Raw genomic sequence first — 13,704 nt, 5'->3', positions numbered from 1 at the left:
GTGGTTAAAAAAATAAAGTAAAGCAATGAGGTGGGAAAGACACCACCTCCGACTTTTATTTGTACAAAGTGGAGGAATTTGTACATGTATTTATTTAATGATTATTTTTTTAATGGAAGCTACACCCACCTGTCCAGCAAGTCTTCGTAAAAGTCTTGTTCTCACCCTGAGCTCTTCCTTTGACACCCGCATCCCCTGCAGATAATCCCTGTTGTTTCCTCTGTGCCTTTCCTGGATTTCTCCTCTCACCTTCCAGTATTTCTTTATGCACACACAAATAACACATTTGTTTTGTCTTTCTCCTCAAGAAAGAGTTTTCTCACACTCGATTGCGTGTTCTGTACCTCGCTTTTCCCCCCACTAAGGAATCGATCCTGGATATCCTTCCATGACAACACGTAGAGCATGTCGTCGTTTTTCCTCACAAACCGTCCTGAGGTATAGCACACGGGCTCTGTGAGGGCCTGGCTGGGTGAATTGGTACACAGGTGCACACCCATGCTGCCATCACCCAGATCAAGGTACACAGCGCCCAGCCTCATCCTAGCCGGTCGCCCCTCCCAGAGCAACCATGATTCTGCTCTCTAAATCTGATTAGTTCCCTCTGTTTTTGATCTTGGTCTCTCATTTTAAAAAATAGCCCCATTGTTTATGTTGGTGCTGCTTAAATTTAGTATATGCATCAGAATCACCTGGAGATGTCATTAAACATGAAGTCCGGGGCCATCCCCGGAGTTTCTGATCCCACAGGCCCGGGGTCGATCTGCACCAGCATTCACCCGGCTGATGGCGGGACTGCTGGTGTGCAGCCCCGCCTTGAGCAGCCCCAGTGCATGAGATCTGTGATCTGTGTCACCAGGCCCCAGCAGATGGAAGCCACTTGGACTGCTGCCATCAGTTTATTGTTAAAAACAGTGCTGCGGTGCATAACCTTGTACACATGTCATTTTGAACATGGCAGGTGTTACTATAAGATAAATTCCCAGAAGTGGAGTTGCTACATCAAAGGGCTGATGCACTTGTAATCGCGATCAAAATTGCCAAATTGCCTTTCCACAGAGGGGGTCCGTTTTGCATTCTCATCAGCGGTATGTGAAAGAGAGCCTGAGTATATTGTCAAGCTTTGGATTTTTGCCAATCTGATAGGTAGGAAATGGTGTAGCTCACTGTAGTTTTAATTTGCATTTCTCTTCTGTGTAGGGTTGAGCATCTTTTTAAATGCATAAAGGCCATCTCTCTTTTCTCTGTGAATTGTCTGTTCCTATCCTTGCCCGTTTTTCTGTTGCAGTTTTGAGCTTTTTATCCTCAAGTCCTAGGATCGCTTTACATGTTAACAAGATTAGCCCTTCATTTATGGTCTGAATTATGAATATTTTCCCTCTAGGTAATCATTTGCCTCTTGATTTTGCTTGTGGTGCTTTTTTTTTCATATCTAAGTTCTCCTTTTTCTTCTTTTTAAAGCTTGATTTTTTTTTTTTTTTTAAGATTTATTTGAGAGACAGCATGCCAGAGAGAGAGCATGAGCAGGAGAAGGGGCAGAGAGGAAGAAGGAGAAGCAGACTCCCCAGTGAGCAGGGAGCCTGATGCAGGACTTGATCCCAGGACCCTGGGATCGTGACCTGAGCTGAAGACAGATGCTTAACCAACCGAGCCACCTAAGCGCCCCTAAGTTCTTCTTTTAGAACTTCAAAATAATTTGGAAACAGAATTGGCCATAAGCCTAGAAATCCACAGTAAGTGAATTTTGTCAACCTGGACGTGCAGGTGTTGGGAAAGGCGCCAGGAACCAGGAGACAGCCAGAGTGTGCAGTGAGGCTCTCTGACAGCCAGATTTTCACCCAGACTCGCAAGTCTCCTTGGGAGATGCCTAAACTCTAAGAATCTGAAAGGTGGATGGGATGGCTCCAGGCGGCCACCACCAGCTCAAGTCACAGGAGGACGTGCGAGACTGCATGGGAGTGCCCGGATGAGATGGGAACATGTAGGGCAGACGGGAGAAGCTGCTTACAGGTGACACCAAAGGAAACAGGAATGTATCTCTTAGTCATAGGAAGCAAAACAGGATGTCCATTAGAACGTTACTCCGTCAAGGGACAGCTGCTGACAGAGATGGTCAAAACAGCCAAGGGGCTCCTTATGGACGCCTCTAGATCTCTCTTTAAACCGTGACCAGAGATAAGCCAAGCAAATGCCCTGTTTGGTGGGCGGGGAAGAAGGCATCTGCAGTTGGAAGGTGCTTTCTTCCAAAGCTGGGCCCATTCCTGCAGAAGGGCATTTTGACACACTCCATGGGGGTGTGTGAGAGGTAGGGTGTCAGGGGTCATGGAGGCTCCCTGCTGGTGGCCCGTGGTCAGAGTTGGCATGCAGATCTGTTTACTTTGGCCAGATAGTGTTGGCCCATGAAGTGTTTTTATTAAATTTTGAATTAGTCCCCAATATTTTAAATCAGATGATTTCACGTAGTTTTCTCTTTGCTTCTGGAATATCGGGAATCCGGCCCCACTGGGCTACTCCTCTACCCCGGCCACGATCTCTGAGGAGCACCTTCCCCACTTCCCATGGCCACACTCCCCTCTAGCGTCCCTGACCTCGAGACTGCCTGTCAGCTAGTGTGTATTCCAGTTTTAACTGTCTTTTAATAAGGTAGAAAGGGAAGTGGATATTTTTTTCTTATACTGAGAATTTTTTTAAAATTTAAATTTCAGTGAATACACAGTGCAGTGCTGGTTTCTGAAGTAAAAGTCAGTGATTCTGCACTTACATACAACACCCACTTCTCATCACAACAAGCGCCCTCCTAACCACTCATCCCCCATCTAGCCTACCCCCCCACTCACATCCCTCCATCAGCCCTCAGTTTGTCCTCTGTAGTTAGGAGTCTCTTATGGCTTATTTCCCTCTCCCCTGTTCATCTGTTTTCTTTCTTAAATTCCGCATATGAGTGAGATCATCTGGTATTTGTTTTTCTCTCACTGACTTCTTTCATTCAGCATAATACACTCTAGCTCTATGCACGTCGTTGCAAGTTGCAAGATTTCCTTCTTTTCGATAGCGGAGTAATATTCTGTCATATGTATATACCACGTCTTTGTAGGAAAGTGGCTATTTCTTAAACTTGTCCCCCTCTCAAAGCAGAAGGGTGAACGACCGACCAAGAGGGCGCTGCGTTTAAAGAGCATCAGCAGGCAGGGCCTGTGCGAGTGGAGGTAGCAGCGGTGTCGGGCAGCGGACCTCCTGGCCGAAAGGTGTGACCTTGCCAGACCCAGACTGCCTTGCTCCTTTGGGTTGCCTCTTTGGTCTAATAGTTCAGAGGCCTACGTGTTACAAGTTACTTTTCTGCTAAAGTAGAGTAAGTTACTGCAGACCGTTGCCAGCCTCTTGGAGAGCTTGTGAAAGATGGGCAGACCTTAAGAACAGAAGCTCCAATGAGCAATCAAAATCTAAAAAAACTATAGACAAGACACATCAATTGGTTTATGTCCTAGAAGAATCCAAAGTTCCAGCCTCTGTGGCTCTGTGGAGAGCAGAAGGAGCCAAACCGGTTCCTTTCCTGCTGTGACGGAAAGTGGGGAGATCGTGGGAAAGTACCAGATATAATGTGTATGAATCAGAGCCCAGCTTTTGAGTGTTTGGGGATACTGCTGCTTGTCCTCAAAGTAGAAGGACCTCAAGGAGTGGATTATCACCAGTAAGGATGCAGGGCAAGCGGAGGGGGTGAGTGGGTGATGGTGACCCTTGAGGTGGCGTTTGTTGGCTGGGCTGGGGCACCGAAGGCCCTGAGAAGGGCTCTTGTCTCTTACCTCTCTGAACCCCATGATCTCCCCTGCTCTCCTTGCCCACCTCATGAGATCAAACAGAATGTCCCATGTTGTAGAATTCTGAAAGCATGAAGGAAGGCTCCAGAGTGCTGATGAGGTTCCAGAAGGAACTTGGAACAGTTCCCGACCGCCGCTCTATCACCCACCTCTATCCGGATGTGTCTTCTTGCCATGACCCTGGCACCATGCTGTTCTGCCTTCCATGCATGCCTCTCTGACTCTCTAACTCTCCATGGGGCAGGAAGAGTGAGCTTTGTAAATATGGCACCAAAAGTCTCAGTAGCCTGCCAGTGCCTTTCAGACCTTGCTGGGACCTGTAAGGGGACACGAAGGTCATGATCTGGCCCACACTTCTGTAGCCCCCTAGACTCCTGGTCCAGCCTCACTCCCCCCTCACCTGCCTGGTTGCCGGCTCTCTCCACCCCCGCACAGCCCGGGTGTGTCCCCTCCTTGAGTGAGTGACACTTCTCCCTGTTACCTCCCCTCAGCCTTCGGTCCACTTCAGAGCACTTATCTAACACCTGGCTGCTGGTGGTGGTTTTTTAGTTTAAACATGCATAAGATAAAATTTACCATCATCACCATTTCTAAGTATTCTAAATGTACAATTCAGTAGTGTTAAATACATTCATGTTGTTGTCTGGCCGGTCTCCAGAATGCTGTTCTTGCCAAACTGCAACTTTGTGGCTAAGCGAGCAACTCCCCATCCCGCCCCCCCCTGGGCCCCCCAGCCCCTCCGGCCCCCCACCCCAGCCTTCTGGTTTGTGTCTGTGAATCAGACTCCAGCCACCTGCAGGTTCATCTGCGGTGTAGCCCATGGCAGGATTTCCTTCCTTTTTAAGGCTGAATAATATTCTGTTGTGTGTGTATACTGTATTTTGTGTGTCTGTCCATCCGTCAATAGACCCGTGGGTCATTTCCACCTTTGGCTGCTGTGGAAAGTGCTTCCGCGAACACAGGGCACAAGGGCTGCTTTGAGACCCGGCTCTCAGTTGTTCTGAGCATATGCCCCGAGGCAGAATTGCAGGATCATACGGTAACTCTATTTTTAATTTTTTAAATGGAAATCTAGTTGACCTACAATGTTGCATTAGTTTCGGGTGTACAGCATCGTGATTTGACAGTTCTGCACATGACACTGGGCTCACCACCCCAGGGCTGTCACCATCTGTCACCGCACGATGTTACTGACTCTATCCACCATGCTGTACTCTTCACCCCCGGGACTTAGTTTAGAACTGGTGGTGTGTACCCCTTGACCCCCTCCACTGACTTCACCCATTCCCCACCCCCACCCTCGGGCCAACACCAGTCTGTTCTCTGGATATAGGAGTCCGGTTCTGGTCAGTTATTTTTTACATCCCAATAGACGTGAAATCTTTTTTTTTTTAAAAATATTTTTATTTATTTGACAGAAATCACAACTAGGCAGAGAGGCAGGCAGAGAGAGAGGAGGAAGCAGGCTCCCTGCTGAGCAGAGAGCCCGATGTGGGGCTGAGATCATGACCTGAGCTGAAGGCAGAGGCTTTAACCCACTGAGCCACCCTGGCGCCCCAGACGTGAAATCTTAAGGTATTTTCTTTCCATCCATATTGTCCTAAGTGGCAAGATCATCATCTTCTTTTTTTTTAACAGCTGAGTAATGTCCCTTTACGTGTGTACCACATCCATTTATCTCATCAGCGGACACTTGGGCTGCTTCCATAATGTGGCTGTTGTAGATAATGCTGCAGGGAACATAGGGGTGCAGCTACCTTTGCAGATGAGGGTTTCATTTTCTTTGGGTCAATACCCGTATTAGAATTGCTGGGTTGTATGGTATTTCTAGTTCTGGTTTTGGGGGGAACCTCCACTTTCCACAGTGGTTGGACCAGTTTCCATTCCCACTAACAGTGCACGAGGGTCTCTACTCTCCACATCGTCACCAACACTTATTTCTTGTCTGATTCTAGCCGTTCTGACAGACGGGAGGTGATCGCTCATTGTGGTTTTGTTTGCATTTCCCTGATGATGAGTGACATTGAGCATCTTTTCAGGTGTCTGTTGGCCATCTGGATGTCTTCTTGGAAACATGTCTGTTCAGGTGCTCTGCCCATTTTTAATCAGATTACTTGTGTGTTGATGTGTAGAAATTCTTTATATATTTTGCCTATTAATCCCTTACTGGATATGTCATTTGCAGATACCTTCTTCCATTCCGTAGATTGCCTTTCTGTTTTGTTGATGGTTTCCTTTGCTGTGCAGAAGGTTTTTATTTTGGAGTAGGCCCAATAGTATATTTTTGGTTTTGTTTCCCTTATCTCAGGAGACAGATCCCAAAAAAAGTTTCTAAGGCTGATGTCCAAAAGATTACTGCCTATGTGGTTTTTTGTTTAGGATTTTTTGTGGCTTCAGATCTTGCGTTTAGGTTTTCCATCCATTTTGAGTTTACTATTTTTAATATTTTAGGAACTACCATACTGCTTTCCATAGTGACTCTCCCATTTTACATTCCCGCAGTCCATGCACAAAAAGCTCCATTTATCTATGTCCTCACAAACACTTGTTATTTCCTGGTTTTTGTTTTTGGTTTTGGTTTTTTTTGGTGGTTTTAAAAAAAGTAGCCATTTTACTGGATGGGAGGTGGTATCATGGTTTTGATTTGCATTTTCTTAATGATAGCGATGGCAGGCACTTTGTCACATACCTTTTGGCCATTTGTATGTCTTTTTTTTAGATGTCTGTTCAATTCCTTTGCCCGTTTTTAACCTGGTGGTTTGGTTTTGTTGTTGCTGCTGCTGCCATTGGCGTTTTAGCCTCTGGTTTTTTCGTGTGAAGGTTTGGTGTGCACCCACTGAGTCCTGGGGGGCGGGGCCAGCCCCACCAACTTCATGGTCTTCTGCCCGCACGCAGAGTGGAGCCGCGCACATGGGTTATTCTTGGTGCAGAAAGACACATGTCAGTCTCAACAGCAAAGGGACAAGAGAATATATTAATTCACACACTCATTCTTGTTCCAAGAAGGATCAAAGGTTAGGGTCACATCTCTTCGGAACCCCGGTATTTGGGGTGAAGAGTGGCACATGGCCCTGAAGAGGCCTTAAAGAGGATAATGCAACGTCCTGACAGGTGTTCTCTCACTACCCTGGGATCGTGCTTGTTTGGCTGAGTATAAATCCCGTTTTGCCTAGTAACACTGGTCTCGATGAAACTTTGTATGTGTTTATTTTATGGTTTCAAAACAGGCTCCCATTGAGTTTGTGTCCTTGGGTCCTTCCTTCTGAAGGAGGCAGGGCAAGTGTCCTCCCAGCTGCCCTCTTTCCGCCTGCAAAGCCTTCTCCTCCAGCCCCGGGCCTGACCCTCCCCGCCCCCCAGCCCTCAGCGCCAGGTGGGCCCAGCCCTGTGTGCTGCCCCTTCTCTCACTGGCGGCCCTCTCCCCGCTTTCTCTCTCTCCCTTTCCTTTAATGCAGGCCTCTGTGGTTCCTGATGTGGATCACGGCAGCAGCTCCCTGACCAGTGTCTTCACCTCCAGGCACGACGCTGTTCACTGGGGCCAGAGTCCACTTCCCCAGACCCATGGTTCATCATTTGCCTGTTGAATGAATTTCAATGTGTCCATGTCACCTTCAGGTTCAAGGCCACCCCCTTTCACGGGGCACCCAGGCATTCACCGCGACCTCATCCCCTGCAGATGCCCCCCTCCTCTGGCTAGATTCTCCCCCCACCTGACTACCACCAGGTTCCGACATCATCCTGCTGTGCCCCGACCTGCTCCCTGCCACCCCCACCCTGGTTGATGTTGGGCCCTGGCCTGGCCTGGCTTGCTGGGGTGCTCTGTGTATCTCTTGGACCCGCGTGCCTGTCCGTGGGGGTCATTGTACGTTTGCTTGTCCGTCGCCTCCCTGGTCCATGTGCTCTGAAGCTGGACCAGTGTCCCTGATCTCCACGCTTTTGCAGTTAGCCCCGTGCCCCTCAGAGGGCAGGTCCTTGTGGAAAGGAGGTGGGAGGGGAAACAGGCAAGTGAGTCTGCCTTCAGGGTTGCCGTGCTCACTGCCCTCCCACCCCTCGGCACCGTGGACCATCCATTCTCTCATGTCCAGGGATGCAGGGGGCGTGCGTGGCTCCCAGAGTGACCCCGTCACCTCTGCTCCATTCTGTGGCCACCCCGAGCCTCCCTGATCCGTGTCTACATTGTGGTGAACGCATCCCTGCAGAGCGATGACTCATGGGTGTGTGACTCAGTGTGAACGCCGTACAACTGGAAAGGCAGCCAGTGTGTCTGCTTGGCCAAGTTCGGGGGTGGTTTATGGAGCAGCAGAGATCCAGGCCCAGGTTCACGGGCCCTGGCCACCCTAGCTTGCCGACTGGAAGGAGGGTAGAAATCCTCCCCTGTCCATGGAGAACGAGGCTGCTGCCGCAGGGCTTTGTGAGGTTTCTGTGTCTGGGGTTCTGATGAGTGTATTGCTGTGAGGTGATACCATTATTGCGTGCTTGCCATGGGTGTTGACACTGATCCGCTTTCACATACAAATTATTCCACTTAATGCTCACACCGGCCCGGCAATAACAAAAATAGTAACATACATATAGCACTTACTGCGTGCTGGATAAGAGTTCTGAGCCCTTTGCAGCAAAGTCCTCTGATTCTCAGGGAGACCCTACAATACGGGAACTGCTGTCACCCTCACTTACAGATTAGGAAACTGAGGCCCAGAAAGACCACCTAGAGAAGTGTCCCAACATCTTGTAGGAAATGACAGCTGTGATATAAACCCGGGCTTCCGAGTCCACACTCCTAACCGCACTCCGTGCTTCCCTGATGAAGGCTGCAGTCCCATCTCACAGGGAAAGAAATTGCGGCTCAGAGAGGTTGGTTGCTTCTGCCTAGTCACACAGCCAGGGCCTGATGGGGATTGCTTGTCTCCCACCCCACCTCTGAACCACCGGGCTCTCCTCGCCCAGAGGCAGGGGAGGTAGTCCTCAGGGTGTTCCTTAGCCCTCCCCATGGCCGCGTCCCAGGGGCCATGTCCAGAGGTTGGGTAGGATTCTAGGGAGGGAACTTTCTGCGTCTAGGGTACAGCGTGGCACATTGCTTCAGAGGTCTCCAGTTCGGGGTCCCACAGCACTTCCTCAGCACAGGGTGCTGATGTGGCCTTTACCTCCACAGACAGTGAGACCGTGCACTACCACTATGGGCCCAAGGACCTGGTCACCATCTTGTTCTACATCTTCATCACCATCATTCTGCATGCCGTGGTTCAGGAGTATATTCTAGACGTGAGTGACGCGTGTGGGCCCTAATGTCAGAAGCTGGAGAGATGCCGTGGGCGGCAAGTCCTCACCCCGGAGGAGACTGCAGCTCCTGGCCCTCTGCCTCCTAATTCGCCTGCCCTGATTGGTCCTGTTGCCTGGACGTCCCTCCCCACACACTGTGGGTCCCATCCCTGCTCACAGCCTCCTTTGTGTGTGGGACGGTAGCACTTACGACAGAAGGGCATCACACACCTGAAATGGCAGGACGGCACCCTCATGGGTCTGTCCTATAGCCTGACTGCGGGATGTTTTCTTCACATCTGGGCTGAAGACCTCCATCTTGCCACTTTCTCAAAATACGTGCCTTGAACTTGAGTGCTCCATGCACACAGCAGGCTTATGCGGATGAGCCCGGGTCACACCCAGCTCCCGACTGCTGCCCTTTCATGGGTGGGAAATGGGAGGTGGAAGCCTGCCTTTTAGCCATCCACCTGCATACATTAACATGCAGGCTTCTCTTTATTCCTTAGAAAATCAGCAAACGGCTTCACCTCTCCAAGGTCAAACACAGCAAGTTCAACGAATCTGGGCAGCTGGTCATCTTTCATCTCAGCTCGGTGGTATGGTGCTTCTACGTGGTGGTGACGGTGAGTGGCCCTGGGGACTGGGGCCTGGGCTGCCGGCGGCTCCTCTCTTCTTGGATTCTCTGATTGCTAGTTAGATCACTGTGCGGGGCTGAGCGGGGGGGTGGGGGGGTAGGTAGGAGCAGTTTGTAAAAACTTGGAGCGGTGTCTTGGAACTGAAGCTATTTTTGCATCCTCCTGGTACGAAAGGGGCCAAGTGGTATAGCCGCTCTTCTATAAAGGTAGAGAGCCCTCTTGTCCAAAAACAAGCACGTGTCTTTGTTATTATGGGATGGTGCAAGAATGACACCGTGCACCTCCGTAGCACCGCGTCATTTGGGCCCTCCCACCAGTGCTGTCCAGTGAGAGGAGCCTTGTGTTCACTCGGTTCCCGTGTTAATGGATTGAAGACCTCTAGGATCAAATTTGGCCGTGTCCCCGTGGTCATGTGGTTTGGAAGCGGCAAGGACCAGAGTTGGACTTAGGAATCTGGTTCCAGGTCCAGCACACTTTCCGTTTTCCTGCATTGCCCACCCCCCTCCTCCATAGGCAAGGCCAGCCTCCCCCCATCCACACATCAAAACCTGTGAGTCTGTGCCCTTCCCACAAATGCCTGGACCACCAGAAAACTCATCTACTTCTCCTTTCTACACAATAGGACTCTTATTTCGAGCAGCCTTTGATATGGCAGATTTCCTTCGTAGCAAGGAATGTGCATAGCCCTTTGGGGTTCACCATAACAAGACCTGGCCTGTGGTGCATGACCGAGCAGCCCCCCTGCCACACACACACTTGGAGCACCTCCTGTTTGGAACTTGGTCTCTTTCCCAAGAGCTAGATTTATCCTATGAGAAATGCAGACCTGGGGCTTGGAAAATTCAGCAACCCTGTGATCTTTTAGAAGTTCCCTTCCCTATCTTCCACTGACCTCTCACCCGCTTCCTCTTCCTTCAGTGACCACGATGAGCTTTCACATCCTAAGAACTCCACATCCAGAGCCAAGCGCTGAATTCCTAGTCTGAAAGCGGGAGTCAGCATGTCCTTTCGTATCTCGCTTGTGTTTCTGTTATCCTCTAATCATGGAACAATCTTCCTAGCCAGAACATTAGGAGTTTGAAATGCAAGGACTGAAAGCTTCTGGGCCCCAAAAGGGAATGCCCTGTTGAACCGTCCCCAGGGGGAAGACCTACAGTATGGCCTGTGTGTGGAGCGCCCCCTGCGTTGTGCAGTGCACGTCCTGGCCCCCTCGGGTCTGGGTAAGAGAGGAAGCATTGCCTCATCCCTGGGTCACTTTTCCCCAAGTAGACAGCTTCCTCACCCCATTCTGCCCGAACTGGGAAGAATTTAGACCAGGTTCTGGAGGCCAAAAACCATGTTACTTAACACCCCTTCCAGAATGTTCACTGCTCAACTGCTCTGTCTTTTCTGCTCTCAGGCCTTCAAGGGCTTGAAAATGATGAGTTCTGTAGTCTGGGAGCGTGCAGCTGTTTATATGGTGGAGCTTGTGATAGGCTTTTATCATGGGGAAAGCCAGGTCCCCACTCACCATCTTCCATAGGAAGTGGAGACCCAGGGGACCCTGGAAAGCTCCAGTGACCTTAGCTCCTAACAGCAGTGGGTGGCCCCTGGTCCGCAGCAACTCCATCTGTACTAGAGTGAGGGTACTTGAGGAAGAAGAGAGAGGGTAGTTTTGTAAAAGGAGTGAGACATAGCTAGTGTCTTTAAGTGTTCTTCCTTGGTGAGGATGAAGTCTTCTTTGATCCTTTCTTTCCCTCCCCACGTTCTGTTCATCAGCAGGTCCTTCCCTCTGCTCCCACCCATGAGCACGTCAGGTTGCCATCGCTGCCCGCTTTCTGCCCAGGCCCGAGGTCCACAGGGGAGATTGCGCCCTGGGGACACTGGTAGGATGCTGCTGGCAGCGGCGGCAGGAAGCCTGGGATGCCCCTGAATGTCCTGCCATGCACAGGCCAGCCCCCACGACTGAGAATTGTCCGGCCTCAGCTGTCAGGAGTGCCGAGGCTGGGAAGTCCCGGTCTTCAGTCCGAGCCACCATCCTCTCTTGCCTGGCCCACTGACCATTGCCCTTCTAGAAGGAGGCTGTTGCTGTGCCAGTAGCCTGCCACCCAAATCCGTTTTCTGCTCAGCCGAGAGGTCTTTTTGGAACACACATGCCGTCCCACACCCTGTGTCAGAGCCACTGTCCCACTTGCAGCAAAGTCGTTTTCTTCCTGAGTCTGTGATCCGGGTCCCCCTCTTCTTACCTCTGCCCTTCCACCTCCGCTAGCCCTCTGGCTCTGCATGGGTGGTTCTTCTGCCCAAATGCTCCATGCCCTGAGGCCATGGCCAACTCCCTCCCATCTAAGTTTCCACCTCAGAGTCCCCTCCAGCGGGAACCCTGCCTCCTAGTGTGTGCTGTGCACACCAAAGCCAGTGCTGGGGCGTTTTTCTCGTTCATGTGTGTGCTCTGCTGTCCGTCTGTCTGTCCCCTGAGCCCCGAAGCTGCTTGTAACCAGTCTTTGCCCACCACAGTGTCTTGAGGGCAGAGCCTGGCAGGTCCTGAGTGCTCAGAGTCGTGCTTGTGAGTGGGGGGGTAAACTGCAGGCACGTCTTTCTTGCTCTGGCCCCGATGGTTTGTCAGATGATGAGTCACTTTTTATAAACTTGTAGATGATCTTCTATTTATTTATTTATTTTTTAAGATTTTATTTATTTATTTGACAGAGAGAGAGAGATCACAAGTAGGCAGAGAGGCAGGCAGAGAGAGAGGGGGAAGCAGGCCCCGGCTGAGCAGAGAGCCCGATGCGGGGTTCAATTCCAGGACCCTGAGGCCATGACCTGAGCCGAAAGCAGAGGCTTTAACCCACTGAGCCACCCAGGTGCCCGGATGATCCTCTATTTAAAAAGTTGAGCAATAAATGTGTTTTTGTTTTTTGAAAAAATGAACATTTGCCCCAGAACCTTCCCCCTAAAATAATTGGGTTTGGGGGGGTGTTTGACCTAAACATTTCTGTCTGCATTTCTACAAGCAGAGTGATGAGAGCCTGGCTGGACCAGCCAATAATGTGGGAGAAGGTCAGCCTCCTTCCTTTTCGTTTACCTTTGAGCTTCTGACTCCTGATTATTAGAAGACAAAACGAGACACCCGCGTTCCCCTCAGGGAAGCTGGTGAGGGGGCAGGCGTCTGGTCTCCCTGCCCAACTTCCTTGGGAGGTCTCCCTTCGTATCTTAAAACCTGAAGGCTGGTGCCCCATGAGAGCCTGGTGGAGGGAAGGCCCTTTCCTCTGGACTGGTTCCTATTACAGGGCTGGCCACTTAGAGCAGAACTCGAGTACATGATTGTTCCTGAAGGACGAATGATGTTGGTATGTCTGAGTCTAGGTAGCAGCCGGCTGTGTTATGACTGGGTTCTGCTGTTTTTGTTGTTCTCTTTGTCCTTTCACCAAAAAGGAAGGCTGCAGGGGCAAAGGGAGAGATTGTTCCAGTTTGCTTGTACCTCCCTTAGCTCCTAGGGTAAGGAGAGTATGAAGGGCTTCAGGAGCTCCCCCAGCCTCCCTGCGTGATCCTGTCAGGGACCAGGGTTGGGGCAGGGTTGCCACATTCAGCCCCCTGGGATCTCAGGTCCTCGGCCTAGCCTCCGGAGCTGAGGGAGCACCCCAGCCCCCGGCCGCCCTCAGGCAGCTGCCTGGCCCAAGGTCTGGAAAAGGCTGTTCTCAGAGCTGTGAGTCATTTTCCTCTGACTCCTCCGCCCTCCTGCCTGCACTCCCTCCCTGCACTCCCTGCGGACTAGACGTTCACAAACAGGCAGCATTTTTCTGGGGAGTTTCTTTGCTTGTTGGCTTCAAACTTCTGACCTCCTTGTCTCCTAAGAAAAGGGGCCAAGCGGAGGAGGGTTTCTGTTTAAAATCACTAGGTCATCTGGGCTTTAGGTTTCTTTGAGGGCTGCTTCTCTTGGCCAGTCTTTTTGGGCAGAAGTCTCCCTCCCACCTCAGTCCCAGATGGACCATTTTCCTCAATTAAGTACATCGCTGCTT

General features: G+C 50.7%; 1 protein-coding gene across 1 annotated transcript in view; it reads left to right on the top strand.

Moving 5' to 3' along the window:
* The window catches only part of TRAM2 (translocation associated membrane protein 2), an 82,834-nt gene that overhangs the window by 54,769 nt on the left and 14,361 nt on the right, over nt 1–13,704 (top strand). The window contains exons 3-4 of the mRNA XM_046005079.1: nt 8,965–9,074; nt 9,581–9,697. Coding sequence (XP_045861035.1) covers nt 8,965–9,074; nt 9,581–9,697 — 227 coding nt within the window. The remainder of the gene's footprint in view (nt 1–8,964; nt 9,075–9,580; nt 9,698–13,704) is intronic.

This window comes from Meles meles, chromosome 5 (assembly GCF_922984935.1).
Source record: "Meles meles chromosome 5, mMelMel3.1 paternal haplotype, whole genome shotgun sequence".
Classification (NCBI taxonomy): Eukaryota; Metazoa; Chordata; class Mammalia; order Carnivora; family Mustelidae; genus Meles; species Meles meles.
This window is presented reverse-complemented; position numbering and strand designations above follow the sequence as displayed.